This window comes from Cygnus olor, chromosome 1, assembly GCF_009769625.2.
Source record: "Cygnus olor isolate bCygOlo1 chromosome 1, bCygOlo1.pri.v2, whole genome shotgun sequence".
Lineage (NCBI taxonomy): Eukaryota > Metazoa > Chordata > Aves > Anseriformes > Anatidae > Cygnus > Cygnus olor.
The window spans coordinates 561,263-577,589 of NC_049169.1; the positions used below are offsets into that span (position 1 = coordinate 561,263).

At 49.4% G+C, this 16,327-nt stretch overlaps 1 protein-coding gene across 1 annotated transcript in view; it reads left to right on the plus strand.

Moving 5' to 3' along the window:
• Positions 1-16,327, plus strand: part of SHANK3 (SH3 and multiple ankyrin repeat domains 3) — a 385,179-nt gene that overhangs the window by 351,083 nt on the left and 17,769 nt on the right. Inside the window, exon 25 of the mRNA XM_040544765.1 lies at positions 6,850-9,175. Within this exon, the coding sequence (XP_040400699.1) occupies positions 6,850-9,175 (2,326 nt within the window). The remainder of the gene's footprint in view (positions 1-6,849; positions 9,176-16,327) is intronic.

A 16,327-nucleotide genomic window follows, 5' to 3' on the forward strand; every position in this document is an offset into this window, starting at 1 on the left:
GCCCATCTCTTGGGCTGTGGTCTGCCCGTTACCTGATGAAGCATTTATCAGCAGGCAAATGTTAAGATAGAAGTGAAAAATGAACGTTTACTACGGGTAATTAACTGTTAGCATTTGAGGCATAGAAATGGGGTTGGATAAGAGAGCCGTGCTTTTAGCTACTAGTATTTTACATAAGCTCAGACAGATTCTGTCTCCATTTCATCAAGATAAAAGCTACCAGGATGGTTTCACAAGTCTTGTGTCTGGTATCTAATCTTTTAGGAGGACCCTTGTTCCCAGCACTGCTTTCACTGAAGGGATTTCCATATGGCTGGGTGCTCTATATCTCTGGAGGGGTCCATGTAGAGTCCAACCCTCTCCTAAAGGGCTGAATGCAATTCATAAATTCAGTACTTAATCAAGACATCAGGTTTTAAGCCTGCTCCCAAGGGATTATTGGTTGCCTTTGTTTAACTTCAGAGACTCCCTGAGCAGATCTATATCCTGCGTAGACAGTAAGTAAAGCTCAGTAATGATTAGCCTCGTGCTTAACTATAAACAGATGCTTCTCCATGTTAAGGGAGAGGTTTCACTTTGCCTGTGTGATCACATTGAAACATCGGTGAGGAGTTTCCTTCTGTAATGAAGACTGTATTTTACATAGCTTAAAGGGGTGATTTGGTCACAATTGTGATTTGATCACAGTTTAATCAGCAGTGAATTACAGAGAGAATATTGCTTGTAATTCATTAATAATTTTAATAAAGATTAAGCACATTTGAGTCTGGGTAGCATTGGGATGATACTAGCTTTAGGGCAAATATTGTCTAAATCAGATTTTAGAGAGATAGCTAGAATTTACTCAGTATGACTGGATTTACCAGATAATATATTTACGTGAGCAAGGTTTAAAAAAAGGTTGGTTTACTTCATTCTTTTGCTATCACAGTAGGAATGGGTAGTGAAAGATTTGAATAAGAGAGCATAATAACACAGCAACCCAATTCAAAGAAAGCCTAATGAAAAGGTCTTTACAAGCCAGATGGGCAATAGAGGGAGGTTCGAAAGAAAGGGAAGGAGGTAATTCTACACACATTGCTGGTAAGCCACGGAGCTCTTTGCTGCAGGTTACTGTGGGCGCTAGAAATTTGCCTGAGTTTAAAGAGCAGTGACAAGTGCACGGAAGAACGTCTACCAAGGGTTAAATACAAATGCAGTCTGACTCAGCCAGCTCTTGATCAGTAAATTGCTGGAAGCTGACAGAGTATTTGGGAGGCGCAAAGCAGCACTGCATGCTTGCTGTGTTCTTATGTGCTTCCTCTGGCAGTTATTGTTGGCCACTGTCGGGCGGCATACAGGGCTAGATGTGCCTTTGATTCGATCCACAGTCATTGCCCTAGTTTTCTGCAATTCTGGGGGAGAAATGGAGAAGTGGAGTAGAGGCAGTATCATCAACAGAATACAGAGAGTGAGCAAGCTGCAGAGAGAGGAGGAGAGGCAGATGAGGAAATGGATGTAGTTGCTTATGCATGACTTGGATGGCGGAGCACACAGATACAGTGAGACGAGGAGCTATGTCAGAACGGTGAGTTGCAGGTAGTGAAGAAGAAGCCTGCCAAGCTTCTGCTTTCCTCCCACCTCTCCCATCAGTGATCTCTCCTGAGTGTTGATTTTCTTGCTGAGGAGCAACGGGAGACATTCAGTTTCACAGGGAACAGACATGATTCCCGCTATTTCTAGGAGCAGGATGGTCAGCTTGTGAACCAGAACTGGAATGAAGCCACTCTTCCTCTGTTGTAGAATCAAAGGATAATTTAGTTTGGAAGGGAGGTCTCTAGTCCAACCTGCTGCTCAAAGCAGGGTTAATTATGAGATTGGATCGTGTTGTTCAGGGTTTTATCCAGTCTGGTCCTGAAAACCTCCAAGGATGGAAAGTGCACAACCTTCCTGAGCAGCCTGTTCTGCTGCTTGACTGTCCTCATCATAAAATTTATCTTTTTATCCACTCTGAAACTGATTTCATTTCAGTTTTGCCTATTCCCCCTCGTTCCTGCACCTTGGCCTTTTGTCTTTCCACCACCTACCACTGTGAGAAGCCTGGCTTCACCTTCTTGATAACCTCCTTGTTGGTATAGGAAGGCCACTGTTAGGTCCCCCCAAAGCCATTTCTTCTGCAGGCTGAACAAGCCCAGATCACTCAGCCTCCCCAGGCACAGCAAGAGCTCCAGCCCTGATCATTGTGGTGGCTCTCAGCTGAACTTAGTTCAGTTTCTTGAGGTGTTCCTTGAGCCCCAAAATTGGACACAGTCTTGTAGGTGCTATCTCATGAGTGGTGAATAAGAGGGACAATCTTCTTGCTCTGCCTGTTGCAGTGGCTCTTGTTCACGCAGCCAGGGATGCTGTAGGCCTTTGCTGCCAAGGCACATGGCCAGCCCTTGTTCAGTTTGCTGACTACCAAGATGCCAGAGTTGCTTCCCAGCCAGTCAGTCCCCAGCCTTTCTGGTGTCAAGGGGTTCCTTCTTGGTGCAGGACTTTGCATTTGTCCTTGTTGAAATTCATGAATTTCATGAGCAATCCAGGAGATTCCTAGAGTGCGTTGAGGATAACTGCCTGGTACAGGTATTAGACAAACCACCCAGAGGAGAAGCGTTTCTGGACCTGGTGCTCACCAGTGCAGACAAATTCTTTAAAGAGGTTAAGATTGGAGGCAGTCTGGGCTGCAGTGACCGCACCCTGGTTAACTTTGTGATCTTGAGGAATGTAGGCCTGGCGAAGAGCGGTCAGGACCCTGGTCCTCTGAAGAGCAAACTTCAAGCTATTTAAAGACCTAGTGGACGAGATCCCCTGGAACACTGTCCTTAGGGACAAAGGAGCTGAACAGAGCTGGCAACTCTTTAAGGATGTTTTCCTTAGAGCACAAGAGCTCTTCATCCCCCAGTGTAAGAAAGAGAGCAGGGAGGGCAGAAAGGCTGAGCAAGGACCTGCTGGTCAGACTGAGGTGCAAGGAGGAGATGCATGGGCAGTGGCAGCAGGGACACTTGGCCTGGGGAGAGTAAGGGATGCTGTCCGGATGTGCAGGGATGGCAGCAGGAAAGCCAAGGCACACATGGAACATAGCTTGGCAAGGGATGCAAAAAATAACAAGAAGGGATTCTGTAGGTACATTGTCCAGAAAAGAGAGGACAAGGAGAGCGTACCCCCTCTAATAAATGGGAAGGGAGAACTGGTAACGACTGACATGGAGAAGGCTGAGGTACTCAACAGGTACTCTTTGCCTCGGTCTTCACTGCCAGTCAGACTTCCCACATCTCTCATTTTCCTGAATGAGGGATGGGGGAGCAAAGTCCCACCCACTGTAAGCAAAAGAGGTTCGAGGCCACCTGATGTAACTGAACAGGTACAAGTCCATGGGGTCTGACGACAGGCATCCCAGAGTCCTGAGGGAACTGGATGATGAGTTGCCAAGCCTCTCTCCATCATATTTGAAAAGTCATGGCAGTCTGGTGAAGTCCTCAGTGACTGGAAAAGGGAAACATCGCTCCCATTTTCAAAAAGGGTAGAAAGGAGAACCCAAGGAGCTACAGATCGGTGACCCTCACCTCTCTGCTTGGGAAGATCCTCCTGGAGGCATTGTCAAAGCACATGCAGGACAAGGAGGTGATCTGAGACAGCCAGCATGGCTTCCCCAAGGGCAAATCATGCCTGATCCATCTGGTGGCCTTCTATGATGGAGTGACTGCATCAGTTGACAAGGGAAGACAGACCAATGTTATCTACCTGGTGTCCCTCAGGGGTCTGTCATGGGACTGGTGCTTTTCAATATCTTCATCAACAACATAGACACTGGGATCGAGTGCACCCTCAGCAAGTTTTCAGATGACACCCAGCTGAGTGGTGCGATTGATACAACAGAATGAAGGGATGGCATCCAAAGGGACCTGGAAAAGCTTGAGAAGTGGGCCCACGTGAACCTAATGAGGTTCAACAAGTCCAAGTGCAAGGTGCTACACCTGGGTCAGGGCAATCCTGGACATGAGTACAGACTGGGAGAACTCATTGAGAGCAACCCTGCAGAGAAGGACTTGGTGGTTCTGGTGGATGAAAAGTTCGACATGAGCCAGCAGTGTGTGCCTGCAGCCCAGAAGGCCAACTGCATCCTGGACTGCATTAAAAGAGGGGTGGGCAGCAGGTGGAGGGAGGGGATTGTGACCCTCTCTGTCCCCTCTGGAGTCCTGCATCCAGGTCTGATGCCCGCAGCACAAGAAGGATGTGGGGCTGTTAGAGCAAGTCCAGAGGAGGGCCACAAGGTTGATCAGAGGGCTGGAGCACCTCTCCTGTGAAGAAAGGCTGAGAGAGCTGGGGATGTTCAGCCTGGAGAAGAGAAGGCTCTGGGGTGACCTTATTGACAGCTTTTCTATATTTAAAGGGAGCTTATAAAAAGATGGAGAGCAACATTTTGCTCAGGCAGACAATGACAGGACAGGGTGGAATGGTTTTAAAGTAAAATAGAGGAGATAGAGGTTAGGAGGAAATTTTTCACTCAGAAGGTGGTGAGGCACTGGAACAGGTTGCCCAGAGAAGCTGTGGATGCCCCATCCCTGGAGGTGTTCAAGACCAGGTCAGATGAGGCCCTGGGCAGCCTGATCTGGTGGGTGGCATCCCTGCCTATGGCAGAGGGGTTGGAACTAGATGATCTTTAAGGTCCCTTCCAACCTGAGCCGTTCTGTGATTCTGTGATTCTCTGAATTTCCTTCTGACCCGTTCCTCTAGCCTGTCTAGGTCCTTTTGAGATGTCCAGCTAGTCACTGAACTTGACAGGGCTTTGGATATCATTTTCCAAAGTACTTCCCACCTCATATTAAAAAAAAATGCAGGAGAGATGCTTACAGTAGAGAAAAATATCAAGTGGGGAGCAGAGAGTAAAATGAATACTCGTAGAAGCAGCTATGTAAAGTAATACCAAAAGTAATACCCATGCAGCAAAAATGCTTGTATTATCTAACTAACCTCCTCACCTTTCCTTCACTTGAAATATTTTGCTTGTAACTCATTAAAAGATCACATCAGGGACTGTAGGCTTTTGGGGCTTCTGGTAGCCCCAGAAGGTAGAACAACTAGAACTGTTCACAGTCAAAGCCAAGAACTTGCAGCAACCAGTGGCTTCACAGTCACATTCTCCTTTGGCCTGGCAGCCACTTTGCAAGCCTGCTCTTTGCAGAGCAAACTTTGAGCAAGTTGAGGATGAACACACTTTCCAGTTTTATTTCCTGAAATATCTCTGAACTCGACACTGTAGTGCCTGTCCACTGGATGGTCAGCATATCCCAAAGACAAGCTCTAATGGTGCTAGACCATGTACTGTAATAGGACATGGTAACAGAGCTCCATGCTGCATAAATTTCCTTGTTTCAGCTCTTGGCTATTCCCACGTGAGAAGTAGAAATAAGCATAAAGGCATAACTTTATTTATTTTTTTTTATCCTCATGCTGTTAAGAATATGAGAATGTCTATACCAAGTCAAACCATGGCTCCATCTAGTGCAGGATCCTGTCTTAAGCATTGTCTATAAGCAGATGTCCAGGGAAAACAGGGTGATGATGTTTCTCTTGGATAACCACCCAGGAAGGGTGTCTTCAACTCAGAGATCTCTGTGTGCATAGTACCCCCACAAAAAATATCCTCCATGGCTTTGTCCAGTCTTTCTTTGAACCTGTTTCATGATTCCAGTTCATTATGCTACCATGGTATTAAAAGTCCTCAGAGAGTGCTCAGCAAAAATAGCACAGCTTTGATCACACAGCGATAGACTGAACAATGTGATGAGATGTAAAGTTCAATGCTCACTGGCCAAAATATTCCCTTTTTCTCCCAGCAGACTCCACATCTGCAAGCATTTGGTGAAATTGCTGATGTAATATAATGCATAGTTGCCAAAGCAATTTGAATGCTGGTGGACATTACAGAATAAACATTAGAGCCAAAACGCAGGTGGTCACCGTACTACTGTGCCAAGATGTGGCTTTCTGCCATCCTGAGCATTCTCTCTCACAAGCAGTTTTAAACCTTGACAACAGCTGAACTGTAACTGAAAAGAACACGGTATGGCAAGTAAATGGTTAGCATAGCAAAGCAGGTCTTGGTAAAGAACAGCAGACTCATGCAGAAGGCTAGAGCTGGACAAGTTGGTTAACTTGTGTACTCCCACCTCCTCAGTATTAGAGGTACCTGGAAAAGCTCTCAAGGTGTACCCAGGTTGAAAGTTAGTAGTAAGAATGGCAGAATCTGGCTTCCCTGGGTGCTTGCAATTCTTGCAATGCATAAGCTACATTTCTGGTAGACCCTGCTTCTGAATTCAGTCTAGCACATTTAAGCATATGTAGCCCCTCAGAAGGGGAGTGGGGAAGTGTGACACGAGAACAGCGAGCTTCAGAGTGCGAGAACCGCACATGGGAGACGGCACTGCCTGCTGCAAGTTACACAACCTGGTCGCACCCAGCTGTCTCACACGTTGGCAGTTCAGTGTTGGTAGGTTCAATCAAGCAAGTGTTCAATTATGTCAGTGCTGTGTTGGTCTGGAGAGCATTCAGCTTGATTGGAGAGTATTGGACAAGACTGTCTGGTGGATTTAAAGCAATGTCAGATGTTTTGAGAGTCTGGCCACCCTTCTGTACTGAGTGAATGTGAACAAGGGGCCAAACTAGAAATGCTTGCACCAAGCAAAGAAAAGATGAAGTGGAAAGTCACCTTAGAAAGAAAGAGGGGTAGGGGGAAGAAAGGGATGTCATATACCCAAATTGTGGTGACTGCTGTACCCTGGATTCTCTGGAGAAGACCTCTCTGACTTCATTGTTCTTCTATTTTTCCAGGTGAAGACGAGAAACTTGCTGCTTCTTTGCTAGATGGGAAGTTTCCCCGGAGCACATCGATGCAAGACACTGTTAGGGAAGGGCATGGGATTCCACCACCACCTCAAACAGCCCCACCCCCACCTCCTTCTCCATATTACTTTGACACAGGCCCCCCGCCATCCTTCTCACCACCTCCACCCCCAGGAAGAGCTTATGATACCATAAGATCAAGCTTTAAGCCAAGCCTGGAGGCTAAGCTCCACGGACTCCCACAGGTCATTAGCGCAGCTGAGATGTATGATCAGGCGAGGACTTCCATTCCTTATCCTGAAAGGCAGAAGAGGGCCCGATCCATGATAATCCTACAGGATTCCTCTCATCTTCCTGTGGAGCCAACAGAGATCCCCCGGCCTGGCCCATCCGCAACCCCTCCAGAGAAGCTAAAGAGGAAGGGGAGAGTGATTGACAACCCTTATGCCAACATGGGTCAGTTCAATGTCAGCCTCTTTGCTCCCACCAAGCCACAGAGGAAGAAGAGTCCTCTTGTTAAGCAGTTACAAGTAGAGGATGCACAGGAGCGAGCAGCACTGTCCATCACTGGAGGCTTTACAAGGGAGCCCTCTCCCACGCGCAGGAGCCATCGCCTGAGTGGCGTGGAATATCAGCACCACACAGGCATTGCTCAGGTTGAAGCCACAAGCATCCCCTTTGCCACTGCCATTGCTGGAGTCATGAAGGACAGAGACCGGCGTCTGGATGAGAAGCGGAAATCCACTGTCTTCCTCTCAGTTGGGGCCATCGAAGGAAGCCCCCCCAGCAGTGACATGCCATCCTTACAGCAGTCCAGGTCTATCGATGAGCGGTTGTTAGGAAGCCGAGATGTACTACTGCCTTCCCCTGTCTCAGCTTTAAAGCCATTAATTAGCAGCTCATCCTCAACGTTCATCCACCCCCTCACAGGAAAGCCCTTGGATCCAAACTCACCACTGGCGCTTGCGCTGGCCGCAAGGGAACGGGCCCTCTCAACTCAAGTCCCATCCCGGTCGCCCACCCCGATCCACAGCCCAGACTCAGACAGAGCAGCACCCCTGTTTGTGGACATCCAAACCAAAGAACCAGAGAGGGGGGAGTTGGAGAGTTTAGTGTCCCCTGCGTATTCACCTGGAGGCAAAGGGGCAATTGGAACGGACTCTGGGACTTTGGCCCCTACTAAGACCCCGTGGGGGACTCCGTCCACACTGAGAAAAGAAACTGAGGCAAGAGCAGAAACACCTGTGAAGGAGGAGAAAAAACAAGAAGACAAGAAGTCCATGATTATTAGTATAGTGGATACATCACAGCAGAAGACTGCTGGCCTTATCATGGTTCACGCCACAAGTAATGGCCAAGACGAGGTAGGACTTGAGGTAAAAGAGGAGAAACCAGCTGTCCCTGAAGCATGCACAGAGCCAGCAGAGTCTCCCAAAGTAGAGACCCAGCCCAGTCCCGTGGGGAAGCCACCAGTCAGTCCAGCCTCTGACAAGACACTGGGACAAGGGAGTTCAGAGGAAGAAGTGGAGCCCTACACGGTTACCCTCCCACCAGCTCAGTTGTCTTCAAGTGATGAAGAGACCAGGGAGGAGCTGGCCAAGATAGGGCTGGTGCCTCCACCAGATGAGTTTGCAAACGGGGTACTAGTCACCACCCCTGGCACACCAGTCAGCCACCTGGCTACGCCTAGCACGCCATCCATACCAGCGGCAGCAGTAGCACCTTCTACCACTGGCGGAACACCCTCAGGGAAGCCCTCTGATGCCCCCGTAGCCCCAGAGTCTGCTGCAGACTCAGGAGTGGAAGAGGTGGACACCAGAAGTTCAAGTGACCATCACCTGGAGACCACAAGCACCATCTCTACGGTCTCCAGCATGTCTACGTTGTCCTCAGAAAGCGGGGAGCCTACTGACACATACACTTCCTTTGCGGATGGACAAACTTTTATACTCGAGAAGCCACCAGTGCCTCCAAAGCCAAAACTCAAGTCCCAGCTCAGCAAGGGGCCGGTTACTTTCAGGGACCCACTTTTGAAGCAGTCTTCGGACAGCGAGCTCATCTCCCAGCAACATGCGGCCACTCTGGCATCAGCCAGCATTGGCCGGCCACGCTACCTCTTTCAGAGAAGGTCCAAGCTATGGGGGGACCCCATGGAGAGCAGGCCAATCCATGGGGCTGATGATGACAAGCCAACTGTGATCAGTGAGCTAAGTTCCCGACTACAGCAACTGAATAAGGATACACGATCACTGGGGGAGGAACCTGCCGGGTCCACGTTAGATCCCGGGAAGAAGTCACCGGTGGTCGCGGCACGGTAAGATGCTGGTCGCTGGTCGGGGAGGGGCTGGTGCAGGGCTTAGGCACCCAGAAAGATAGGGAGCTGCACAGGCAGGATATAACTCTGCTGAGTAATTCAGGATGTGTTTGAGGGGCATTTCAGAGATGTCAGGACTTCTCAGCTACACAGGGGAGAAAAAATGCCGAGACAAACTTTCTCGAAGTTGGTGTGATTTGTTCATGGCTCCTCTCTAGTACGCACCACACACGTAGAGAGCGCTCACTGTTGTTTTTTCCCTTTAAATTGCCTTCCTGTTGTTTCATGTTCCTCCTCTGTCTTTATTCTATCGTTAAGCTGCTGTATTTAGTTGTGGGTTTCACTTCTAAATGTTTTCTCCTGAACAATTAATAACAATGTATGTTTCTCCAGTGCTTTTCATTTCAAAGGATCTCCAAATGTTATCAGACTGCCTAGCAGAGCTCTGGTCAGTCACTGCCGTCACAAGGGTGGTCTGTGGTAGCCTTTAAAAAGGACACAGCAACCCCACACACGACATTTCTTGGCTGAGGTTCCAGGCGTGAGCGAGTCTCACTGCGCCGCAGGGAGGGTTCTGTCAGGATGCAGCCAGGAGGTGACGTACGGTGCTGCACAGGGCGCCCGGGCCGTGTCCTGCTGAGCCCAGCACCACACCACTCGCAGCGCCACGCGGCACCTCCTCCCGCCAGCGGGCCGGGGAGTTCACGCAGAGGTCTCTGCGTAGCACCGAAATACAGATCCTCTCACCTCCTCGTCCTCCTGCAGACCCAGAGCTGCTCAGGGCCTGGTCAACCCATCAGGTCTAAAAAGGTCACGGTCCAGGTTACGGTGTGAATCCCCAGGACATCAGAAGCCTCTTTCTCATTCAAATTCATTCTCAGATTTCTTCATCCCTCAAGGCGCTCAGGAGCCACTGGCTCCCCTCTCCTACGCTGCAGCTGTGCCCATCGTGTTCTCCAGGCAGCACAGACCTCCCGTGTCAGCCTCCTCCCATGGCAGGCACCCCCTCGGCTTCCCCATCCCACTCACCAGCCCGCACACGGCGCTGCATTCAGACCTGCTGCCTCCGTGGAGGTGGTGGCCCCGTTGGCCATTGCTTTCACCCCAGCTCACCCACTGATCTAGGTGTAAAACTAAACTAAACCAAAAAACTCTAATTTAGAGTCTGAGATTTGAGACCAAACCCTCAGAAGGCATAGAAATTTAAAGATACAGCAGGAAGGGACACAAAGACACCAGTTGCACCGTGCCCTTCACACAAATGCCTTCCTGGTCACAAAGGCACAGTAAGCAGGTCCCACTGGCATCACAATGTCCAGGCCACCCAGATGCAGACACTTGGCAGGGTCAGCAAGGTGACAGACCAGCAGGGAGCTCTGAGCTAAGGGGAACCTGTCTTTTGAGATGTTTTATCTAACCAGAGCATCGCAGTGATGGATTACAAATCCATGTAGGGCTAACACAGCTGATGACATTTCAAACTGTAGCACGGGGGTAAAATGTCCTAACCTGACGTAGCCCCGCAGGAGCGCTCGTGTATCTGCATCCTCCACCTGGCTTGTATCTCCCTGCTGGTGCCTGTGTTGGCAGTGCCAGCCTGGCTGCACTGATGATCCACCTCTGGGTAGGTGCCAACTTGTAGTTACGATCACAGAGTGGAATAAGATCTCTGGATCTTGCCCTGCTATGCTATTTTATCTCCTTGATGGATTCGGACTCAAATGCACATTACGGCCATTCCCTACAGACTGATGTCTGACGCATGGTCCCTCCTCCAAGCACTGCTCAGTTGGTCAACATGAGGTCCTGAGCTGAATGGCCTTAGTTCAATTGCATTTGTGGACCCTCTGAAATAAGGCATGCCATGCCTCATATTCCTAAAAATTGCTGACCATGCACATCTTCAGTGAAGCTAGTGAACTTGGATTATCATCTTTTAATGGTGATCGGGGTGGCATCTCAAACAGCTCACCCATACAGGACATTGTCCTTTTGCTGGGACCTGTCCTGGGGCACAGCTAGTCCTCCCTCACCTGATAGTGGTAGAGGGGCTGCTAGGTTGTGTGTCTTCACCCTCATTTGGTCTCCCAGAGGTGTCAGTGAAAAGCACCTGCAACTCCCTCATGGTGTCAGAACTCAGCAACCCCTCTACCTGTCCCCTTTCCGTTCCTGGCCTCCCCTGTCTGTCCAGATCACCAGGTACTGGTGAGCCTCTGTTCCCCGTGCAGCCACCCGGCACAAGTAACCCCCCAGTTCCCAGGGGGTGCCCCTTCTCCATCCTCTGCCTCTCTCGAACGCCTCCCATCCTTCACGGCTGCAGGTCTCCCACCCATGTCCCAGCAGGCAGTGTGCCTCCCTGGTCCCCATCTCTCCCGGCGGCAGCAGGCCCCTGCCACAGCTCCTGCCCCGTGACGTGGTCTTGCTGCAATGCACCCTCTGTGTGGAGACCCTGTCCTCCTCCTCGCCAGCACCTGCTGCCCTGCCCTGCAGGGATATGCGTCCCTGCCTCCTGTCCTGTACCCACCCTGCCACCAAGTGTTTGGCATTTTTTGGCAGTCCTGCAGAGTTAAATATTTCTCATCTCTTTCTCTGAAAGTCATGGCCTTTCATCTCTGAATTTTTTATGCTCTTGGTTGGTGTCAAATTCTTAAAATATTTCCCAGGTAGTCAGCTGTAAATAGAATATTTAATGATGTCAGTCACTCTCTTCATTGTGAAAATTCCTCTCTTTTATGAAATTACTGTAAATTCAGAAAATAATGGAAAGAACAGTTAGATAAGCTTAAATTACCCATTTCAGGACACATTTTCCAGTCCCTGGGCTTGTCCTGAGAACGACAGTATTATCTAAATCTCCCACAACAGACACCCCTAAATACAGCAGTACTGCTATGGAGGGAGTGAGGTGGGACCATGCTGGCCCAATGCTGCTGTCAGCAGTGGTGGCCCTTGAGTATCCCTCCAGGGGCTGCGGGATGGGGCACCCCTTTGTCCAGGCATCCTGAAAGCCCAGGTGCTGCTGCAGCCAGAGCCCGTGTTCCAGCCCCTCTGCAGGGCATTTGGAGGACTGACAGGCCGTGGCCTGATTTGTGCTGCAGCTTTTTCAGTCATTCTCACATTTCACACTGCTCCAGAAACTGTCGTGAGCTGAACTGCGGCTCTTATCTAGAGCCAGAACGTGTCCCAGAGTTCCACAGGGCTTAGTGGGATGATGAGGGGCCCTTTGCAGAAACCATTCGTGAGCTGCTGTCACTATCAGTGTCACTGCAGGGGCTTGAAGAGCTGCTGCGAGCAGGTGGAGCGGCTTGCTTGCAGTTGCAGGTTTCATGACTGGGATTCATTTCTAGCACATTAAATTCTGAATTTACAGTACTTACACCTGAGAGCAGGTAACCTCTTGTTGCACGCGCTGTCTGTAGCACAGGCACTGGTGCAGTTCTCTTGCAGAGGTCTGTGAGGGTCCTGGCTGGGGGCCTCCAGGAACAGAAGACAGAAACTGCTTTCTCCATGACTAACTCTGACTGTATCTCCTTCCAAGACAGTCTTCCCCAGGAGGACATTTGACAAGAGGGACTGAAAAAGAGGTCAAGAAATACTGAAAATGAGAACCTAAGGTCAGAGTTGAGGCAATCAATAGAGAAAATATATATTCCATCATCCCCAGTCGTCAGGCCCTGTGTGAATGGCCAGGGCTAAGCATGTTGAGGGAAGCTTTGTTGCACCCATGCACTGTGCTTTTAGTTTGCTACTGAAGCAGTAGCATGCCCACTAGCTCAGATTCAGCCTTCTGCACAGTGCTCACCAGGACACCATAGTTTGGCGGTGGCAGTGACAGCAGAGCGCAGGGACAACTTTCATTCACACTGTCTCGTGGGACTATGAGATGACCCATGAGCTGGGAACACACAAACTTTGCTCACCTGGGAGTTCCTCTGCCACTTACTTTAACAAAGCATGTCTACGAAGGCTGACACGAAGCCAGCAGCAGACATCTCCATGTTTAGCATGAATGTGATCCTTGAAGAGCCGGTGTCCCAAGACGCAATAGCCTTGTCTAAGCTGAGCTGCAGGAGAGTGACCAGATGCCATGGCATGTCTATGACTTGAACTGCCGAGCCCCCTGGGACAGAGCTAACACAGCAGCAGATGTCGTGCAGTTCTTCCACTGAGCAGGAGCAGTTGAAGGAACCTGCAGCTCAGAGCTGAAATGGATTCATTGTGTGACATCCATTATCACAATAAAGCTGACGTTAACTAATGAGAGGTGTACGTTTCTGATTAGTGATCCAGTGAGTCATAGCTAGCGATGAAAATGCCAGCTGAAGAACTGCATCCTAGTACCAGATGCTGAAATCATGCTCTTCAGGGTGACTCACGCATTCAATGTGCAGCATTCGAACATGTGTTTAAGATGGCATTCCTGTTTAATGTCCCTTTGTTGTGTGACTGGCCGTGGCCATCCAGCCTCATCAGGGTTGTGTCATTTCTCATAGTGCATAGTCACACTCAGATCTAAACCTCCCACCTCTGCTAACAGGTTTGCTAGGATGCTGATCAGCCAGACCATAAAGCTAAATGTGAGCTCACGTTGACTCAAGCCAGAAGCATGTGAAGTGTCAACACAGTTCCAGTTTTGGGCTCCAGCTAATTCAGCCAAGAATATGGGTTAGAGGGTGTTTTGCAAAGGGTTTTTGTTTGATTGTTTGTTTATATTTAAGCAACAGCCGAACATGCCAAATGTATCATGTGAAGCACAATTTTAGATGCAAAACTGAGTTTTTCAGGTGCTGTTCTGGAAACCCACAACTGCTTTGTATTTCTACAGATCTGAAAGAGAGAGAGAAGAAAAATAAGCCCTTTAGGCATTTAGCTCCTAGGGTAAAGCTACCTCTTTCTATATAAACTCATCAATTAATTCTGTTTCAGTTAAATGGTGTAACATTTCTGGTGCAAGCTTTCAGCCGCTGCAGATACAACCCCCTGTTTCCTTGTAGGCTTTTTGTCTCTTCATGGCGTCTAAACTGATGCACAAATCAGATCTGAGCTTTTTCCAATGGTCAAGGGAATTGTCCATGGAGAGCTGGTGAAAAGCTAGAGATTGTCACTCATGAGGCCAGCTGAGATCTGTGCTTCTCAGCCCCTTCCCCAGAGGGAGTTTGTGGCATATGGGAAGTTATTTGTGCTGCATTTAGGTTTTGCAGGAGGTGGCCTTTCCGATGAGAAATAGAGTCTCGTGCAGAGTGCAAGCATCAGACCCCGGCCTCAGGTGCTGGAAGGCTGCATCGCTCCAACAGGCTGGCAGCTGTGTCCTCTGACGAAGTAAAACAGGGTGCACCTCGGGCTGTCCTGTCTAGAGCAGCCTGACTGTTGATGCTTCCAAAGCCTGCTGTCCTCTGGAGACCCTGAGGCCCCAGCAGCATGCCCCCAAGCACCCCGCCTTTTCCCAATGTGCCAGGTGAAACCTGCAGCCACTGATGAGAAGGGCAAAACTGCAGTGCCGTGGTGGAGCCATGGTGGGACTCAGGTCTGTTTTCCTGCAGCAGCTTGCTTACAGATGCTTAATACATCTCTGCAGCTAACTATAAAAACGCATCCTTTGCTCCACGGACTCTGCATCCTCTGACGGTGGGAGAAAGGTGCTGCACATGGAGGCGTGCAGCAGTGGGACCAGCAGCTCTGCTGCGGGTGCACTCAGGCAGCTGGGGGCAGCTCTCCATGCTTCCTGGTGATGGCTCAGACCAGTGTGCACAAAGGTGCTGTTGGCTCCTTGACGACACGGCATTGTGCCAGCATTCACTGCAGGAGGCCAGGATGAGGATGTGGCACTCCTGCACCCAGTCCACCCCTCTGGGCTTTTCCACTTAGCCATGGGACTGCAGACAGCAAGGGGGTGGGGAAGCGCACTGTTTAGAGATAAGCTGAGGGAGGCCGGGCATTTGGAAAATATGGCAAGAGTTTCAATGAGCTACTGTGAAGAGCTAAATTCAGAGAACACCTGCCCCATAGGAACTCCCCCCTTGATCTTGAGTGGCACCGGCCTGGAACCAGTTCGATGCTTCCTGCCACTGGTGCATGGGTAGGGTCTGTTTTTGACATTGATGTGCATTGCCTACAAGGAGACAGGGGCTTTGTGGGTAGCAAGTCTCAGCATGTGTCCATATCACAGCAAGCACAGCTGGCTTCACCTCATCTGGTCACTAACATGTACTAATCACAGCTCATGCACTCATCACTCCTCCAAGTGAGTAGAAGAGCAAAGCGAGACTCTGACTCATGCTTGTCCAGAGTGAGATTTAGGGACAGCAGAGCAGGTGTTGGCTAGACCTCCATCAGCAGAGCTCTGGGTCCCACCAATACTGTGTCAGTGCTGAGATGGCTCAAAGAGAAGAATGAAAGAGTCACTCATGGCTGATAACAGCCCTGGGAAGGTCCCGTGATGCAGTTATTTGTCTCCCAGGTGCAGGAGAAGAGCTGTAAGGGATGTTCCTTTCAGGGGCCTTAGCAGACTAGATGTGCAAGTCATAGAAAAGGGGCTTTTCCTTTTTTATGGAGAAAAATGAAGAGACACTCAAATTACAATTATTTTGTCAACACACAAGAGGCAAAGCAACTGTATGTAAAGAGGCCTGCATGCTAACTTAGAGCAGTTTTGCAGGAAATCTGTGTTGACTTAAACTCCTAAGTGAAAGTTTAGGAAGAGATTGGCTTGGAGATTCCCAGAGACAACACAGGAGGAGACAAGGTGTCCTACAGCTACTGGCCCTAAATTTCATTTTCCTAAAAAGAAGAGATGAGAAGAGGACAAAACAGGTTTACTGCATCAAGAGATTATTAACATTAGCTAAGGCGCACGCAGCTTTTCTGTCCATAAAGCTCTGACCCTGCCAGAAACTCACTGTTGTAAATGTTCACCAACACAGGTTTTGCTGCCGATTCTCCCTATTCCACAAAGCAGCACAGGCAGGCAGGAGCCCAAGTCTGAACGACTTAGAATCCAGGTACATCACCAGCTGCAAAACTGCCCAAGAAAATGTTGCTGGAGGCTGAGATCCTCTTGTATGGAAAAGCATGAGAAGGAGAGTGCTCAAAGTGCATTTAGAAGTCCTCTTGCTCTTCTAGGTCACTCCTTGAGTGTAGCGAGTCCGTCACCGT